At 40.5% G+C, this 20,230-nt stretch overlaps 1 protein-coding gene across 1 annotated transcript in view; it reads left to right on the forward strand.

The window, feature by feature from the left end:
- The window catches only part of fras1 (Fraser extracellular matrix complex subunit 1), a gene marked incomplete at its 5' end in the record, with an annotated part of 148,067 nt that overhangs the window by 86,393 nt on the left and 41,444 nt on the right, over window positions 1-20,230 (forward strand). Inside the window, 10 exons of the mRNA XM_046386137.1 lie at window positions 4,049-4,208; window positions 4,839-5,017; window positions 9,698-9,814; window positions 10,188-10,302; window positions 11,541-11,678; window positions 12,724-12,756; window positions 18,178-18,309; window positions 18,599-18,727; window positions 19,436-19,683; window positions 19,921-20,072. Of these exons, the coding sequence (XP_046242093.1) occupies window positions 4,049-4,208; window positions 4,839-5,017; window positions 9,698-9,814; window positions 10,188-10,302; window positions 11,541-11,678; window positions 12,724-12,756; window positions 18,178-18,309; window positions 18,599-18,727; window positions 19,436-19,683; window positions 19,921-20,072 (1,403 nt within the window). The remainder of the gene's footprint in view (window positions 1-4,048; window positions 4,209-4,838; window positions 5,018-9,697; window positions 9,815-10,187; window positions 10,303-11,540; window positions 11,679-12,723; window positions 12,757-18,177; window positions 18,310-18,598; window positions 18,728-19,435; window positions 19,684-19,920; window positions 20,073-20,230) is intronic.

Below are 20,230 nucleotides of genomic sequence, written 5' to 3' on the forward strand. Positions count from 1 at the left end.
ACTCCATATCTTTGTTATAAAACTTTAGATTGCTCTGATTTGTTCTTTTAAAGCTGGCACCCTATGTCATACAGCCATGATGTTTACTTTTGCCACATGCTCTCTCATTTTCGCCAGGATATCTCACTGAGATGAAATTAGAATTTGTTGCTGATAAGAATTCAGCCTCCATTCTGCAACTTTTACTTACTGTCCATCAGCTCATCCTGTTCACTGCAGTGGAATTATGGAAATATGAGACCCAACAATGTCATTTCCATTACAACAGCATGACCATCAGCTAGCCAATGTTTTATGGATGACGACAACTCCATCTCAGGAAATTCATTTATTTCTCTTTTCGTGGACTGCAGCCAAAAGCTGTCAATCCAGCATCAGCTCTGTTTACAGTCCATCTTGGGCCTGCTGGGTTATAATCCTTTGAAGGTGGCTGATTATGCACTCTTCAGGCATTTGTTCTCAAAAGTATTGCAGCTAATAAAAAAGAATAATGTTATTAGGGGTTTTTTTTAAGTATATTTCAACCACCATTATGGTGTGAAAAATTATTTTCTGTAGCATCAACTAATAGTCCTCATTTATCCTCATTTATCGTCTTCTGCCCATATTGAACCCTACACCATAGATACGTTGAAACAAATACAAGGAAACAAAAGCACATTTTTCTTAGTCCTAAAAGCTACGTAATCCCTTGACGCAACATCAACTGTCAAAGTTATGTCCACTAAAAGTGTTTTCTTGCCACTCACAGGCTGAGATTGTCTGACAACATTATTGAAAGGATCCCTACAGAGACAGACCTTTTTGGTTAAAGTGTAAAATCCTTTTCTTTCACCAGAAACACAGGTCTCGCTCGAGGAGAAGCCTCACTCTGAAATCTCACAGGAGGAGATTTTACTCTTTAACGAAAAGGTCTGTCACTATAGGGATCCTTTCACTTAGAGCAACAGTCTCAGTCTGTGAGTGGCAAAAACGTAAGTAAGTACGAATCATTTACACACCAAAATATGTGAACACAGGGCCTGTGTGATGTGTGATGGCCTACCTGTCCTTTTCTGATCCCCTTTGACTAGATCCAGACTCGGGACTTAAATGTACATTTTTCTTTCCTTTCAAGTCAAAGATAAATTCTAATCAGTTCAAGTCTCAAGTCTTTAGAGTATCAGACTTCCATTAAGTCAAAGCTATTAAGTTCAAGTCAGTCCTCATTTTTGTGACTCGAGGCTCACTCATGTCCAAAGCTCACCCTTGTATCTTGTCAGTCTAAAATGAGATCAAACAGATTCATTTTTTGGCTTTCCCAGAGGTCAAAAAGCAGAGAAATTTCCATAAGCATTTCAATTTCTTTGTATGTGTGTGGGAGATGAGACTGTGTAATAGGGCAACACAAATCTCAGTAAAAAAAAAAAACAATAATTAGATTTCTGGGTTGTTGAAGAAATAAAATTGGAAAGCTGCCCAAATGGGGTTGCAGCTGCAGGAAAAAGTCAGGAAAAGTTAGATGTCGAGGGAAGTCAGAAGTACTGGCAAACATGCAAATGACAAAAGTTTCTTTTGACCTCTTCTATTTTGTAGAGTGTGCTGTTTGTGCTTCTGAGTGTCCTAGAAAGACCTTGGTGGTCACCAGGAGAGGCTGATAATCTCCTGGATGATGTGGTCCTCTGAGTTAAAAGCCTGTCGTGCTGACTTATGTATTTCCTCTTTCTGGTCAATCTGCTGCTCGTCTGCTATTCTTTGCCTGCTACACTGAAATAGTGTGATTTGGATCAGTCGAGCGGCAGAAAGAAGAGCAACAGATGGTCTGCAGGTTGTTATCTGCAAACACAGACTGCCTCACATGCACACGCGCTCATTCTCACGCACCTGAGCACACTCTAATCTATTACCACCCACTGCCACACTGTTTATGCCATTACACTGATCTCCTGCAGTAAATGGCCAAATGTGTGTGTTCAGATAAAATACCTGACCTGATGTGAATATTTTACTTCTTTTTTGATAAGATGTTTATAATTCAGTTAGAAGACATGAACAAATTTTGGGTTGCCAGTTTGTACACGTCAAAACAATACATTTAAAAATGTGAGGTTGTTCATCAATAAACACTTTTGGGTTTCTAACTTCTAAAAATCCATCAAGTCTGTAGTAATTAAAGTTATGTTCAATATGTTTGATATGGATGCAACAGGATTCTTACTGATAAAATGAATACTATGACTTATTATTGGTTAATTTATCTATGTATTTTATTTCAGCAGTTGTCAGTTGTAAAATGATATAAAGTAAATTAAACAAGTAGACAAGAGGTTAAAAATGCAGTTTTTTTCAACATGGCAAACCCAAACTTGTACTGATTTACAGTTTATAACTGATCTATTTAAAGATATCATTTTAGAGAAGAGTGTTATCAAAATTGATCTCTTTCAAATGAATTTTTTTTCACTTTTTGGTTGACTGACTGTTTTAAGACAGCGTTATTTTAACATGCTATGTTATTCTGAGAATTTGACAAGTGCTCTTGCAGTACCACCTCTTGATAGGTGTTGAAATTCAAGCTCAGAAATTTGCTTCCCAACTGGGGAGACAACAGTGGAAACAAAAGCAGAACCCATTAAGTTTCTGTAATGGATAAGGTGTCTCATATTTATTTCTTGCTTAAATGTGCTTAAATGACAAAGCAACCAGTGTGGAATTATGTGAGCGACTTGTTTTCAGTGAGGGGGTTAGTAGAATAAGAATATCATTGTTGTTTTTCTTAATGTCAAGAGTTGCCCTGGCAATAACTGTCAATACAAACAGACTTTCATCTAAACTATTTTTGACAATAGATGGCCTTTAACTTCATTCAGATGTAAAATGTGGAGCTCCTGTTTACAGAATAAATAGCAGGTTGGTTTTATAGCTGCCCAAGAAGCATGTCATACCTGTTTTTATGTAGGCAACAGGGTGACACGATGAGTAAGAGGTCTAGTTTTCAAACCTCCCTGACAGCACGCATCTTCCCTGCTGAAATGTCCTTGAGCGACACTGAATCATCCACCAGCTCTGCGTGCTCCCTGGAACTGATCCTGCCCTTTGCTCTTTGCTTTGGAGGCAAAGCCAGCAAAATAACACTGTTGTGATTCACTACAACATTACAAAAATAAATCTGATTCCAAAGTTTGGCTGATGGTTCTTACACTGGGAAAGGTCAGATTTAGTCTTTGTGATACTTAACTTCTGATTGGTGGAGATGGCACTGGGCTCAGCGCTCAGGTGACACTGCTGCTGATTGACAGAGCTTCATGACTCCTGGGATTCACAAACTTGAGGTTACAAGAGATGTGGAATAAAACAAGCTACAGAAACTGTGACAACACAAAGTGAAAGTGGTATCAGACTGTACCCGAGGAGCAAACAACAGAGTCTGCTTCTCTTTCCCTTCATACATCAGTGACGGTTTCACATGGGGTTTCTCACTTTGAGGTCAACTCAACATGCTGCTCAGTTTACACGTTTGAAAGCAAATTTAATGGAAATCACTCGATTGTGCTGCCATGGCTAACATCTAGTTTACGAATGCTTTTATATTTGATCTAAATATGTGACATCTGTTTAACTCTTCCCGGCAAAAAACCCTGTGGAGATGATATATTTTATTTTTCTGTTTTGATTTAACTTCCAAATCATCTTGTCAGTCTTGCAGTGTTATCGTGAAATTTACAGACAGATAACTCTTAGAGAAGAAAAATGACACAATTTTTGTTGTTAATCTGCAACGCAACTAAAACTAAACTGACGAAAGCAAGAGCAGGTATATTTTTGGAAGTGTTGAATCTTACAACAGATCTGCTAATGGTTGTAAATGATTTTTCTTGACAAATTTTATGCAGTAAAAAGAGGTGGATAATTGATATCACTGACAGGTGAACTAATGACAAAGTAGTGCAGTGTGCCAGCTTGGGTACAAAACTTGTACCTATGCTGGCACACAAAGAACAAGGGATCTCATAGATGTGGTTGTATGATGATTAAAATCCATATTTGTGCTGTTTTTTTTTCCTCTTAGGGTGCTGACTCTCCTCATGTGCTCTCTGTGCCGATGACCTGGGTAAAGGAGGGAGGCATGGTGCGACTGGATAAAAAATACCTGCAGGTGGACTACAGGGGAGTTAGCTCCGATGACATCGTCTACACCATCGTCGCTTCAGATGGACAGCCTAAATATGGTACAGACTCTTTAGTGCTCGCTCACATGTAAAGCCAAGTCAAGAGATTCACTTCAAAACATGCTCTGTATTACTTTAAAGGTATGCTATGCACGATTTTTGAATCAGCACTAGAGGTGCGAGACAGTGTCTGTTGTTGTTTACATTTCATGTAAAAGTTTTCTCAATGTCTTCTCTACAGAATATCTTAGTGAATAGTAATGTGTAGTCTCAAAAATCTCATTAGCCATTTCAACTTGAGTGTAAATAGTATTTGATCAGCTCCATGAAAACAAGTACTGCCTATGTGAGGTAACATTCTTACGGATCCTGCTGTGGCTATGGGACAACACTGAAGTCTGTAACGTCTTATCCTAACCCTAAGTAAATCAAACCCCAACACAGCTGTGTCTAATCTTAACTTAAAAGCAACGACCTTAAGCTGAGTGTCTAATCTCATCCACCCAAGGCCCTCTATCTTGTCACAACCATTTTTTATCTTCTGCCTAAACCTCCTATTGAGGCAGGATAACCACAACACTTCTGCCACTAATCCTTGCAGGATATGATGTGGGGATTTCCAGTCATTATAGTAATTATATGTGTAATAACTGAGAGAAACAGTTAATCACCTACACTTTCTCCGTCTAGGTGAGGTGGTGCTGGTGTCCATGCCGGCTGACGGCCCGGCAGAAGGCTGGCGCCCCTCACTAACCGACGATCAAGGATTCACGCCCACGACCTCTTTCACTCAGCAGGACGTCAACGATGGCACTGTCTGGTACCGCCACTTTGGCAGGGGGTCAAACAGTGACTCCTTCCAGTTTCAGGTTGGTGCTGATACTTATGCCCTCTTTACAAACACATGTGTTTCAGTCATCCATCTCACTGATGTCTGATTGAATGAATACCCTACATCAACAGTTTTACTCTGATAACTGGGACACAAAGCATACTGCTATGCGTCTTTCAGTCACTTAAAGGTGAGCAGGTGATCTCAGTGAAGATCACAGAAGAAGCACTACAGCAGTGAGCACAATGATCATCAAAAAACGGAAGTAGGGTATCAAGATTTAAAGAAGAGACATTCTAATCATGCCTTACTTACGTAGCAAAAGAACGTCAAATATTTGTCGAACATTTTAAACTGAAATCTAAAAAAGAATCATTTGAGATATCATGCCTTCATTAAAAACAGAAAAAGTAGATAATACTTTTTTGTATGGAATAGTGAAAAATAACAGGAATACACTGTCAGGGTGAACACACCGTGAGGTTGTTTTTTTTACTCACTACTGAATGTGTAGTTCTGCTACTGCTTGTATAAATAGTTTAAAAATGCTGATAAAAGAAAATAAATATGCTGTAAGACAAGGAAACCTCATGGGGCCATCAAGAACTTCTCTTCCCCGAAAGAAAACGAGGAGGAGCTGGTGACAGAGATGCATGTCGCAGTCCTTGTTTGCTCTCTCGTGCCCGCGTCCTCTCTCTGGAGTCTTCTTTTGAGTTTCCACTCATGTTTCCATGTTCCCTTGTGTTTTCTTCTGCTCTCTCCTCCAGTCTTCAACCTTTCCAGCATCTCCCCCTCTGGCTTGATATGTCTCTCTCCTCCTCCTCTTCCTCTCATGTATCTCTGTCTCTGTGCCCTCCTCACTCCCTCTCGTTCACCTCTATCTGCCTCCACTGCTTCTTCTAATTTTTTATTTTTTTTTTACCTTACAGCCACCAGGTTGTGTGGGTATACATCTAGAAGACAGCTTATAGGAATCTGTAAAAAAATGTTCTTCAGTCCATACTTTTTATTTGGAAAGCCTCAGTCTGCTCATCACTTGGTCGTTTTAACCAACTTCTTTTTAACAGTTTTCTCTGTATTAATTCAGACAACATTTTGGCATGTGTCTCCTGTTTGTCCTCACACATTGGCTTCTTTCCCAATTCTTCTTTAAGTGAGTTAAGTGTGGATTTCTTCTACTTCAGTCCAGACATTGGCAGCAAACTTCTTGTGTGACTCACTGATACTGAAAACCAAACCCATAGGGACTTATTTTGATTGGCATTAATGGCACCAAATTACTCTCAAATTGGTTCCAAATCCAAGACAATCCCAGTAAAACCGATGCAGCATTCATCACGCCGTTGTTAGAGTGCTTTCATGCCAGTCTCCGCTTCACCTCGACTCCATTAGAAAAACAAAAGAGACGACATCTGCTCTCTCCCTCCATCCACCCCCCTACATTTTGGTTCCATCCATCAGGGCATGTGTGTTTCAATTACTCAGTGCTGGATTCAAATTAAATTCTCTAGTGTCTCATCAGTTTGACAGGAAGTGGGAAAGCAAAGACGTGGGAAAGCAAAACCCGTCACAAACTGAACCGCTGGAAGCGTGTGTGCCGTTTGTTAGAGGTGGCGATTAAACTTGACGGTCTGTCAGGGTGATATTATTGTCCTCCGCTGGCTTTGATCGAAGTGTGTGGCGCCATGTTAGAAATGATTATTTTGAAATTCACTCTGCTTCTGCAGCTCTGAGCTCTGAAGCTGAGCGGCTGCACAGCCCTCTACACATATATTTTCTCGCGCATCAACATGTGATTTTGCAAATAAAAACCATATTCACATCAAAGATACATATGCAGTTTTGTCTGGAGTGAAAAATTGTCCTTTTCAAAGATTTTTATTTTTCCTCACTTTTGGCTTGATCATATAATAATATCTTCCTGAACCTGGGCAGCAAAAAAACTGCACGTGTGCTATAAATTTATCCTGTCAATTAAAAAGATTATAGATTATTATTAGGTAACTTGAATAACTGAAGACGGGGTGCTGTGGTAGCCTCGTAGAGTAGCGAAGGCATAATTTTTCTGTTCAGTTGGTTGCAGTTTCGCTCGATGCCACCAAATCCTGCACACTGGATCTCTAAGAAAAGGATGGAAAAATAAAGCTAAGGTGCAATTCAAAGTTAAAATCGATTTTGCTACCCAAGACCAGTTAGAGTCTGTTGATTGTTATGACAGCCTCAGAAACTGAATTAAACTGAGTTAAAGAGTAAAGGCTGGTAAAACTGATTGATTTTCTCTATTGTCGACATATTTGCAAACAATTTGCAAAAAAATTTGTGTTTCACCCAAAAATCTATAATTTAGATTCGAGTAAAATGCCTTAGAAACTTCTGATTACTCATGTTCTAGAAAAAGTGAAATAATCACACATCTAGCCAACACAGGGATACATTGTCAATAATTTGAACACAATAACAAATAAGAAGGAGTGAAGCAGTTTTTAAAGCTGCACTGTAAAGCAAACGGTGTCGTGTTTAATAGATTTACAGTGCCTCACACTCTCTTCACATCGAGGCAGAGGCTGTATTTCACTTACTGTGACAGCTATATAAATGAAATATGTGAGTTTAATTTGGGAATGGAGTTGAAGCTCATTGATTTTTGTTGATAAAGCAGGGGCATTTTTAAATAACTTCTTGTCTCATGCAGTTTTAATGTAAGATTGATTGTATTTCAAATTATAGAACGTAAATATATATCATTTATGTTGAATGGAATCAGCTGAATAATCAATAATTTACTGCTACAGCACCACCTGTAATAAATCCAGCTGACTCAGCACTGAGTCTCATGCTAACACATTACTTCTGACTGACAGAGCTGACTAAAAGTTCCTGAGCTTTCTTTCCCCTGAATGCCACTGATGTGACAGGAACAAGCAGCAGCAGCAGCAGGATAAATAAATGGTGACAATAATTGGCTTTTAAAGTGAAGAACTAAAGCCGCTGCTGTTGCTTATTTATATGTTGGGACAAAACAAGTTAAGGCTAAATATTGTGGAGCACTTGAGTAAGGGGGGGGGCAGCCGTGGCTTGTGATTGGAAGGTTGCTGGTTCGATTCCCCCATCGGATGGGCAGGAAAAATTTGAGTGTGGTGGAGTGATAATGTCCCCACCCCCCCATTAGCTGGCTGATATGCCCTTGAGCAAGGCACTTAACCCCCAATATATGCTTCCCGGGCGCTTGATGCTGCCCACTGCTCCTGTGTGTTTCACTGCATGTTGCATGTGAGAGAAATAGAGCAGCACTAACACAGTTCGATGTAAAAGTTGGGGGAAAAAATATTCATTGTAGCAGCATAGTCAGAAGAGCAGAGATGTAATTTCATTCCAGAAAGGAGGGCGGAGGTGATTAGACTGATCCATCAGCTTCGCCCAGACCTATCAGCAATTCAGCTCAACATATTCTTAAGTTCTGATTTAAATCATCAGCTGCATTTTACACAAGCAGAAGTACAGAGGCCAAGGTTTCTAGCCTCAACACAGTGCTGAAAAGAGAAAGCAAAAGAGTTGTCCTCTTTTGCTTTCTCTTTGCTTTTTCTGTCAAAGATGGTGGATTTTGTGTTCTTCTTGGTCATTCATGCTGTCACTCAGAAGAAAAACAGTTGCATTATTTATCCCAAATGCACCTCAGACTCATTACTTCCTGTTTGGAAGGAAGGAGCTGCCAGGCAACAAATGCTTGAAGAGCAACTTAATGCCCAATTTTGACTTGTGCACCAATTTTACAAAATGCATCTTAACCATTACACCCAAATTTTTGGCTTTCTCTCTGTATCACTCTCGCTCTCTGGAAAATAGCTTTTGTTGTAATGAAAACCAGACAAAAATCACTTGAAAGTGACTGTAGTTGTATTTTAATAACTCCAAAATGCAGATTGTGTTAACTAACTCAGTCGAGCATTTCCGACAGATGGATGGTCATAAATCTGACATTCATCATGTTACAGTAACTGAACAGTTGAAAACTGAATTAATTGCATTATTTATTAAATCTCCCAAACCTATTATTTCAACATTGAATATTATCTCTATAAAAAATCATAATCCTCCCTGTGAGATATTTCCCAATAACGACTGCTGTAAGCCAAAGTCAATTGCTGAACAGAAAGTCGCTAGAACAAGTTTGAGAGTGACAGAGGATGCTTACGAATTTTAGAAAGTTATATAAAAGTAATCAGTGTGTTGTTGCTTCTGTAAACGTGACAGCTGCTAACACTGGACACAGATTATTATTTGAACATGGTCATCTCAGGAATGAGATCTGATTTTTGCTCAAACCGGCATCTCTTCCATTAATATTCTTGTGGTGTAGGGATTTATGGAAAGAAACCGCAGCACGGTCTGATTCCAGGTTCACTTTCTGGTGTCACAGTTATTTGATTGTAGCTGGTTTTCATCAGATCTGTTGTATCTTACTTCTGTTGATTCTCAAGTGCCTGTCATCAGCTCTGTCACTCAGAAATAATGTGTAACGCACAAGCCGGTTCGCAGTGGAAAAGCAGACATTTATCGTGGAGATGTGCTGCAGATTGAGAGTTCAAACTTGAAGGTAGCAGATGTTTGGAGTGGGTAGAGAATGGAGTCATGGGAATGGGGATGTGACTAGGTGTGTTTTCTTGTAGAAGTTTTCAATCTCTAATATAAACTTGTGTGTGTCTTTATGTGTGTGTAGGTTTCCACGGAGGCAGCCCCAGTCATACAGAGCGATGCCCAGACCTTCACCATAGGAGTCCTGCCTCAGATCCCAGGATTCCCTCAGCTGGCCCCCGACTGTGACCTACAGATCACGGTATAAAAACCAATGGCAAACGTAACCCAAAAGATCACATTTACATCACATTTTCAGAGCACAATTTTTGGTCCTACTCATCTGACATTAATATTTTATGGTGCGCAGAAACTTTGTTCATGTTTTACTTGTTGAGAACTTTTTTTCCCAAATGTAAATTATCAATTCTTGAACCAGGGAATTCTTATGTGCTACAAGTGGCTCAGTGAAACCAGACTTTGCTGTATTTCAGGCTGCTCTAGTGTCAATGTTACCCTTAATTTACATCTATTTATGTATGTTAGTTCTAATTATTTTTGGTCAAATAAGACATATTAACATATTAGTGTCCTGAGATTTACTGGAAAATGTTTCTGTGTGTGTGTGTGTGCAGGCTCTGGAGGATCGGGTGACAGAGATAGGACCTTCAGCTCTATCCTTCATCGACTCCGAGACTCCCAATGAGAAGCTCATCTACAACATCACCAAAGCCCTACCGCCAGGACAAGGTCAGTCACACACACACACACACACACACACACACTGATCTCTCCCACATAACGTGGAAAAGATAAAAAGGATTCAAAAAAAGTTCTGAGTCTGTGCTGTGTTTGAGCCTAAACAGAAGCAGTGTGGGAGAAGTTCATCTCCTCAGCTTTACTGCTCCTCTTTAATTATCCCTTACCCATGAGCAAGGCAGTGTGATCCACAGATTTCTGCCATGGAATTTTTCTCAGGAGCCTCCTGCTATCAAAATATACTGATAAAGAGTTTTAATACATAATCTTTTCTGGATAAGTAAAAGTAAAACACACATGCTAGAAAAGAAGATAATGATTTTAAATTCTTGTATGAGCAATGCAGGACAAGTTTGGCCTTGATGCCTTGTCTGTGGTTTTAGCTTTTCCCAGCTGGGAGTACGAGCCAGAAACTAATATTGTTTTGTTCATAAGCTGGACTCAGTGCCAGTACAACTCTGCAAAGTAATTCAATTACTGTCTCTCTGTCTGGACTTTTATGAGAATGAGTGTTGATTTCCTTTTTGCTGAATTTAGTGTGGCGTTCAGAACTGGAGCCATTAATTTCAGCATTGGACCATCTGACAGACTGGTGTGTCATTTTCAGCTCTCCATCTAATTAAAGAGGAAAAACGATTTACAATGGGTCATATTCATCACCTAATGGACTGATAAATTTGTGTGTAGATCATTTTGAACAGAGCCAATGAGGAGGAGGACAGATTCAGATTGAACAGCAGCATTGTCATGAATGTTTTATTTCCTGAAATTAGATTTGAAACTTGCCGTCCAGTCATATTTGTTCTGATGCTGCACATTGGTTACAATCACCGCACCTAACAGTTTTTAGGTCTTTTTAAATATTTAATTTAAAAAGTCAACTTGATATGAGGATTTTTTCCAGCAGTGACACCTTGTTGACACAAATGTATCTCGTATCAGCACAATCCGGCTACCTCACCGTCACCTCTGTCTCTGTTGTTGTGGTTTGTTCGGTGTGTGATACAGGTTTCAAATAGTGCAACACTACACCGAATGCTCTGCTTCAGCTTATTCCTCTGGCTTCTGCCGTTTTCATCAGTATGATATATACCAAAAGAAACTGTGGTCCTTCTGCTCTGTCTGCCAAGCAAAAGAGATTTTATTCACGCCCCCACAACAGCTTCTGAATCTCATAGACGCAGGATAAATGTTGGAAGTGATTTTCTTCTTGCGCTGCTTGCCCACAGGTACGATCGAGCATCGGGACAGACCATACACGCCGGCGAAACACTTCACTCAGGCCGACGTCAATAATGGCAAGATCATCTACAGACCACCACAGGCCCCTTCACATCTGCAGGAGCTCTACCAGTACTCCTTCATTGGTGAGATACACACATGCACACACTCACAAACCAAAGTCAGGGTCGTGATTACGTGACCAACAGAAGTACTCACACACGCATACACACACACACACACACACAAAACGATGCTTGAAGATTGGTTGCAGATTTGTGTATTCTGAAAAGCAAAAGTAATTCACCTGAAATGACCCCCCCCCCCCCCCCCCCACACACACACACACACACACACACACAAGAACTTTCTGTGGTAACACAATAAGTAATCCTAGTTTTTTTATTTTTGTAGTTTCACCACATAATACCAGTGGACACAGACTGGTATTATTTTCAGGTGATTTACTATTCATAGAGCTGCTGCTTTCTCGTGATTGAATATGTCTCTCAGTCTGGTGTTTTTAAAGGGCCACTCTGCTGACTTTAGGTGTCATAGTCAAAAGGTCTACACCATTGTTCACATGCTCCCTTTGTCCTTGGATGGTTGATCCCATAGAAGTCCCACAAGAGGTTTTACAGGATTGTGATGTCATTTCATGTGACATCAATACATCTGTATATCATTTTAGTGCTCTAGAGAACTCTTATCTCATCTATCTAATGTGGTACATTTGGAACCAAAATGTCAGTCATTTTGAAAAACTCTCTTTTTTCTGCCCTGGATTGTCATGCCCTGGATGATATATACTAATGTGAAGCTATCGATAATAAATGTTAGCAGGTGAGCAGGAAGAGTGAAGTTTAACTATTTCAAAAACAATGTGAAGGCATGAGATGAGACATTTTCAAAGTAAATCTATAAGTCTTCGGGAGATGTGCGTTCCAAAAGATAACCCATAATCCAAGATCAAAGCTGACTTTAGTTTCTCTTAATCTGGGTTTGTGGCGCTCCAGTGGAAGGCTTTGCAGCAGTAAACCACCCTCAGTGTCTCCTGAATTTTATGTATTATAGCATCATCCGTTCAGTTTTTTATGTTCACTGCAGCACCCTGTCAACTCTGCCTGAATCCACTGTTTTTCACTTTTATCATCTTACAGCAGTAAAAATGTTCTTTTTTAATCCCAACAGGCCTGCCGGAGTCACTGAGCATCTATTTCACAGGTAAATGCTTCATCTTCCTTAGTTTAGAGAAGAGAAGGAGGAAGAGGAAGAGGAAGAGGAGGATTGTTTCTTCTGTCCTCTCCTCTTTAACGCTTTCCCACATCCCACACATTTTTCTTCCACCTCCTCTCTTCTTTTCATGCTAAATCCTCTCCATCCTCAGACTCATTTTCCCTCCTCAGCACCTCCTCCATCCTCAATATTCTCTTTCTGGCTACTCCTTTCTACCCTTGATTTCTCCGACTGAAATATTTGTCTCTTACCTCCCCATCTCTTCTTCTTCTTCTCTCTCTCACCTCTTTGAATTAATCTTCTCATTTGCTGTTCTCCCTTCATCACTCTTTACTTGTTCTTTCTTGTTTCCATTCGCTTCCTTTCAATCTTTACCACACGTGTCCATCCTTCTCTTGGATATTTTTTTTTGCTCTCATCATTCCTTTCCTTGACTTTTTCACATTATCTTTTTCTTCTCTCTTTCCTCAGTAGTGTTGTTACTTCTCCCCCATTTTTCTCTTTTCCCATCTTCTTCTCCACACTAAATCTCACTCCTCCTTTCCTGTTCTTTACTCCTACTTTACTCTTCCTGCATTTCACATCTGCCACTTTGCTTTTTTGTTACTCTTTGGCACCTTTGGTCTTTAAATCCATAGTGATTTTCTGTTCTGGCTCTTTGACCTTTAACCTGTTAGTCCCTTCTGTTTACTGCACGTTTGATGAATCACTGCTGCACAACTCAATCTCCAACAGGAAATGTTTGGGGAATATGTGTTTACGGTATTCAGAGGCGTCACCATAGTGCTTTTCACTTTAGTGTAGGCCTTGAGGCACATACACACACACACACACACACACACACACACACAGCCTAAGATGCTTTTATCCTCCATCAATCCTGCTTTAGTTCTGACTTACTACTGAAGTAAAAGATGATTTCTGTTGGTGGCCCTTAGAAAATGCAGCAAGTTATCACCAGTCACTCATCGCTTGTGGCACAAAGTATAAATTATATTTATTCTGGTATACTGTACAGTTCTGAGATAATGTACTCAATTAGAGTATTTGCATTTTGTATAACTTAAGAAATATTCATTTCAAACACAACTTTTATAATTGTAATTTTTTAAGAAAAAAAATCTCTACACCTGCTCTCATGGCAGCTTTTCACTTCTAACAGTGTGCTGCTTTTTTATTTGACTAACACTGAAATGGATTTTAGTTTTCAAGCGTTGATCAGACAGAGGCATCAGCTTTGGCTCTTTCGCTGTTTTCTGACATTTGGTTACATTTATGCTGTGATCAAGACTTCACATATAAAATCAAATTGAAAGTGCAGGTATAACTGGGTTAAAATATAAAATGCATTGAAATTAAATTACACCTGATCATCTAAAAAATGTAAATGCTAGTTACATGTAAACTTGATTTCACTGTCTGAAAGTGGCCATTCATCAGAAAGAGTCATTTTTGTTTATTTTATGGTAAATCTTTTCACCGATTTTCACTTTCAGAAAGAAAATAACAACAATTTAGTACTCATGCAGTAACTTTCACAGCATCTAGTCACAAATGCACTAAAATAGTAATCAATATTTTGCTGTTCATGATGAAAAGTGATCCCTCCACACACAGGTAGTCATCTTCATGCCAAATTGCTCTTAATTCCCCGTAAGTCCAGAAATCTCATGGGCAGACCACTGACTTCTCTGATCTGCTGGCTGAAATTATGACCAAGTATGATCGTGTCCTCCTTGTTGGGGATTTTAACATTCATGTGTGTTGTCCTGACAAGCCGATGGTGAAGGACTTTTTAAGCCTCATTGACTCTTTTAATTTGGTGCAGTGTGTGTCTGGTCCCACACATGAACATGGACACACATTAGACCTTGTCCTCTCCCATGGTTTGTCTGTGTCCAACATGGAAAATTGTGACAATGTGTTTTCTGATCATTTGCCTGTGGTGTTTGAAACTGCCTTTTCCTGCTCTGCAGTCAAATCTGCCGCTCCTGCTCGGAGCCGTCGGATTTTTAACCCTGCCACTGCTGGTCAGTTCTCGTCTGCTTTTAACCGACTGTGTGTTTCCTCTGGCTTACCATCTGCAAACACGGCGGAGCTAAATTCCTGGTTTCACTCCTCCTGCCGAACCATACTGGACTCTGTGGCTCCATTAAAAACGGTGCAGCTCAAAGTTAAACCTGAGCCATGGCTTAATGAGAAAACCCGCGCAGCTAGACAGGAGTGCCGAAAAGCTGAACGCAGGTGGAATAAGGACAAGCTGCAGGTCTCGTACCAAATCTTAAGAAACTGTTGGCGCTGCTACCAGAGCACTGTTAAGGAGGCCAAAAGACAATACCTGTCCAGGCTTGTTGAATCTAATCACCACAACCTGCGTGTGCTATTTAAAACCATCGAGGCTGTTTTTAATCCCCCCCAGGTGTGCATAGAGGCATCCCCCAAAATGTGCAATAGTTTCCTGCAGTTTTTTATTGACAAGGTTACTACTGCAAGGGCTCTCATCCCTACTACTGCATCTGACCCCTCTGACCTTGTCCCTTGCTCGGCTGTATTTGATTTGTTTGAGCCTGTGTCCCTGAAGGCCTTAGAAGATGTGGTTGACCGGATTAAACCATCAGGTTCTCCCTGTGACTCTATCCCGCCCCACTTCTTTAAAGATGTTTTCCCCAGTATAGGGCAGACGGTTCTGGCCATTATCAACAGCAGTCTGTCTTCTGGTGTTGTCCCCCAAAGTTTTAAACATGCTGTGGTACAACCCCTTCTCAAGAAACACAGTCTTGACCCTGGTGTGCTAGCCAATTTTAGACCCATTTCCAAACTGCCTTTCATTTCAAAAATCCTGGAAAAAGTTGTGTATACTCAAGTGAAATCATTTCTGGATGAGCACGAGGCCCTGGAGGTATTCCAGTCCGGATTTAAAACACTACATAGCACAGAATCAGCTCCATTAAGAGTTTTTAATGATATCCTTTTGGCAAATGACTCTGGAGACTATGTGACCCTTCTACTCCTTGACTTAAGTTCAGCTTTTGATACCGTGGACCACAGCATTTTAGTGCATCGGTTGCAGCTAGTAGGCATCTCTGGTACCGCCTTGGACTGGTTCAGGTCCTACCTGGCAAACAGGACTATGTGCGTAAGCCTTGGTGGTTCTGAGTCCCGCTCTGCTCCGCTGTTATATGGGGTTCCACAGGGTTCAATTTTAGGGCCCCTGCTTTTCTCACTGTACTTGCTGCCCCTAGGTTCCATCCTGAGAAAACATGGTATCTCTTTTCATTGTTACGCTGATGATACCCAGATCTATGTGCCACTGAAGAAGAAGGACGGGTTTTCCCTGAAACCACTTCTGTTATGTCTTGAAGACATTAAAGCCTGGATGTCTTTGAACTTTTTAAAATTTAATGAAAATAAAACAGAAGTGATGGTGTTCAGTCCCAGTGGCTCTCGTGAACCACTTCCTGTTGACTTAGGCCCCCTGCTGCCTTACAGGAAGCAAACAGTTTCAAACCTGGGTTTTAAGATGGACAGTGATTTTAAACTTGACCGGCAAATCGGTGCAATAGTTAAGTCCAGCTTCTTTCACCTTAGGCAGCTGGCAAAGGTGAAGCCCTTCCTTGCACAAAAGCACTTTGAAACAGTAATCCACACCTTCATTACATCGCGGCTGGATTACTGTAACGCACTTTATCTTGGAGTCAGCCAGTCCTCCCTCGCGCGTCTCCAGGTAGTGCAAAATGCTGCTGCTCGCCTCCTAACTGGAACACGTAAGAGGGAGCACATTACTCCCATTTTAGCCTCTCTCCACTGGCTGCCTGTGCACTTTAGAGTCCATTTTAAGATTCTTTTATTTGTTTTTAAATCCTTAAATGGTCTCGCCCCGCCTTACCTCTCTGAGCTGCTCCGCCCATACGCTCCTGCCCGGTGCCTCAGGTCATCTGAACAGTTGCTCCTGGAGTTACCAAGGGCTAAACGGAAGCTCAGAGGGGATAGGACCTTTTCTGTTGCTGGTCCCAAATTGTGGAATGACCTCCCATTATGCATTCGACAAGCCCCTTCACTGTCCGTTTTTAAAACACGTCTTAAGACCCATTTTTATTCCTTGGCTTTTAATCCAGCATGAGACCCTGTTTCTGTTTTTGCTTTAATATTATTTTAACATTGTTTTATCGTATATTATTGTTTTTATATTGTTCTTTGTTTTATATGTCTTATTTCATGTCTTATTTTATGTACAGCACTTTGTGTCAGCTGCAGCTGTTTTTAAAGGGCTTTATAAATAAAGTTGAGTTGAGTTGAGTTGAGAATTGTCTAGTCACTGTAATTAAGCAGCAGCTCCTATTAAAAGGATCTCAGAGGCATTTACAGGCTGAAAAGGAGGACGCACAAAGTACGTTGTTTCCTCTGCAGATTGCAGCGGCTGCGATCAGTTTGAATTCGTGTCTGTTAAGAAAGGAATTCAGCAACAAGATTCCAGAGTAGAAAGCAAGTATCACAGCATCAATACAAACAACTCCTGCAGCACATTCCACTGCCAGTGTGCACGTCCAGTATGCTCCAAACAGCCACAGAATAGTCTGCAGAAAATGTGGACTCACACTGACGTGTGCTTCTTTGAAAAGCATTTAAGAAGAATTTAGGATTTTTTTTTTTGTTGTTTGTTTGTTTGCATTGAATGGAAGGATGTTCTGATTCTACTCTGTGGATATGACATAAACAACACTCCAGGTAATGGTGTTGTTAGACCTCTTTTTCTTTCTACTCTAATATTATTGCTCTGTAATATACACGCGTCTGTAAATACGTCATCACAAAGATAAACAAAAAGTTTTCAAACTCAAACTATTTAATTAGCCAGCAGAAGAAAACAAAAATACCCACGGATGTTTGAGATGAGCTGTCTGAGCTAATTTGAATGTGAAGTGAAAATTTAGCTGTTAACTGTTAGTTGTTTTTGAATGTGATAATTGGCTTCTTTTACTGTCTTAGTTTATTTATTTATTTGTTTGTTTGTTTGTTTGTTTATTTTTAGTGTATAAGTGACAAAAGCAGGGCCAATAAAGCCGAGTGTAGTGTTTAATGAGTGTAAAGAATTTTCACCTGAATCTTTGTTGCACTGGTTTGATTAATATTGTGTTTCGTGATGGTTTCGGTTTTTCTTTTTTGTCTTTCTATTATTAATAATAATATCGTGTTTAGAAAGTCAACTGTAGGAAGCTGATTAGGTTTTGTTCCTGGTGTCATTTCTCAGTAAAAGAGCTGGGAAATTATTAGCCTCTGATGTGTGTGTGAATGTTTGTGTGTTTCTTGTAAGAAGGGTTTTGCTTATCCGATTAATTTCCTTATTTTTCTCTGTGTTTCATGTTTTGTGCCTTCTCTGTGTCATTTCTGTGTCCTGCGTGTTTGCGTCAGTGTCGGACGGTGAACACACCACTCCTGAGTTGGATTTTGCCGTCCTGCTGCTGTCGAATCATCAGCAGCCGCCGGTGTTTCAGGTTCTTGACCCGCTACTGGAGGTCAGCGTGGGAGGACAGGCCGCCGTAGGTGAGAGAAGAAAACAAGCACACACAAAAAATACACAGCACCAATACTAATCTCCTAGCAGAGAGCCTGTGGTGAAGAGAGGTCCAGTAAGTGATGAAGTGTCTGTGTGAGGTAATGAGCTCTGAAGTACGACCCTGATGATCAACAACACTGGAGAAAGAGCTGTGTGGGTGTGTGTGTGTGTATGTGTGTGCCTTTTACAGACCGTTAATTTTCTCCTTCTCCTGCTTCATCTCTCTTAACTCTTTTTTCATCTTGTTTGTGTGTGTTTGTGTGTGTGTGTTTGTAGGCGGTCAGCAGCTGGCAGTGAGTGACGCTGACACAGCTCCAGACGAGTTGGAGTTTGAGCTAGTGGAGGCTCCCATTCATGGAGAGCTGATTAAGACAGATGGCAACACACACACCGGCATGACCAATGGTGAGATGAAATATACCAACACACACGTAACACAGACATATGGAAGTTTGATGTCACCACTACTGACTAAGCACAAAACAAGCTATAAAGTGTAGTCAGTCAGCGATTCAGCAGACAAAGATTTACCTTTCAGGTAATCTGGTAGATTCTGACCACTGCAGGATGTTGTGGGTTTATGATTCTCATTCATAGCATCTGCATCAGACTAGGATGACCATCTACACATTCCTCTTGTTAAAACCTGCCCTCGTACACATTGTTGAGAGATCAATGTAATCACACAAATGTATTTGTTTTATTGTTCGTTCATGTATAGGTGCGACTACTTAAAATTTCTTATCACAACTTTCTTTTAGAAATTTGCAATTTAATTAAAGTGAATAATGATAAATTTGAACTCTTTAAGGTCTTATCATTTTTATTATTAAAGTTATTATATTCTTGGTTTAAGTTTAATTGAGTTAATTGATACAAAATGACCACGATCAAGCAGCTTGGAAGAAATACATCAAATTTCTTTTGTGCCCTCAAAAAATTTGTTACTCTCAGTTTTGTTCCCATTGTACATATTCTGCAGCTGTAAAGCTTCCCTGTACAGCGCTGAGTCACAGGTTGATGAACACAAAGAGTAGTCAGACAGAAAAATATGAAAATTCAAACCAACAGTACAAGCACACACCTCCATTCACACGTTCTCCATCCTGTCAGGTGACACCTTCACTTTCAGCGACGTCACCCGCAACGTTCTGCTCTACCGACATGCTGGCCTGTCCACCCAGGATGATGCCATCACCTTCTCCGTTAGCGATGGCATCTCTATGGCGACCACAGTGGTGCAGGTGGTGGTGCTGAGCACCGGGGATGACGGGCCACAACGTGACCCAGCAGCCACACTGTCGCTGGAGGTGGGCGAGAAAAGCAGCACCGTGGTCAGGCGCTCACACCTGACTTATACTGTAAGTAAACGAAGATGAACGCTAACTGTTAGCATCCTCATTTGGTATTTGAAGATTAGAAAGTGCTTCTTTAAATGCCTCTCTGCAATACACTGAGTCAGTTAAGGTGCTGTTTCAGGCAGGCTATTTTGTTGTGGGTTTTATTGGAGTATTCTTTGAGTATCTGCTTTTTCTGTTAAAAAAAGTTGTAGTTGCGTCTATATCGCTGCTGAAGTCATACTGTTTTGTCTCTCGCAGGACAACACATCCCCAGACGACCAGATTCAGATCCAGTTGGTGTCAGTACCAATGTACGGCATCCTGACCAGGAGCCAGTCCCAGCAGGAGCACCAGGAGCTGAGGGAGTACTCCTCCTTTACCATGGAAGACATCAACAAACACAGGATCAGGTTTGAGTTTAGCATGCTATAGACAATGTAGAATGAAGTCAAAATCAAATAAGCCAGGAATGTTTTATGATTAGCCCATTATGACCTTTAACAAAGTTTTCACCAACTTTAGACTGATGTATTGTTCTTGTTTTTTTATTTGTCCCGTTACACCTTGA

The sequence above is a fragment of the Scatophagus argus genome, chromosome 4 (genome assembly GCF_020382885.2).
Source record: "Scatophagus argus isolate fScaArg1 chromosome 4, fScaArg1.pri, whole genome shotgun sequence".
Classification (NCBI taxonomy): domain Eukaryota; kingdom Metazoa; phylum Chordata; class Actinopteri; family Scatophagidae; genus Scatophagus; species Scatophagus argus.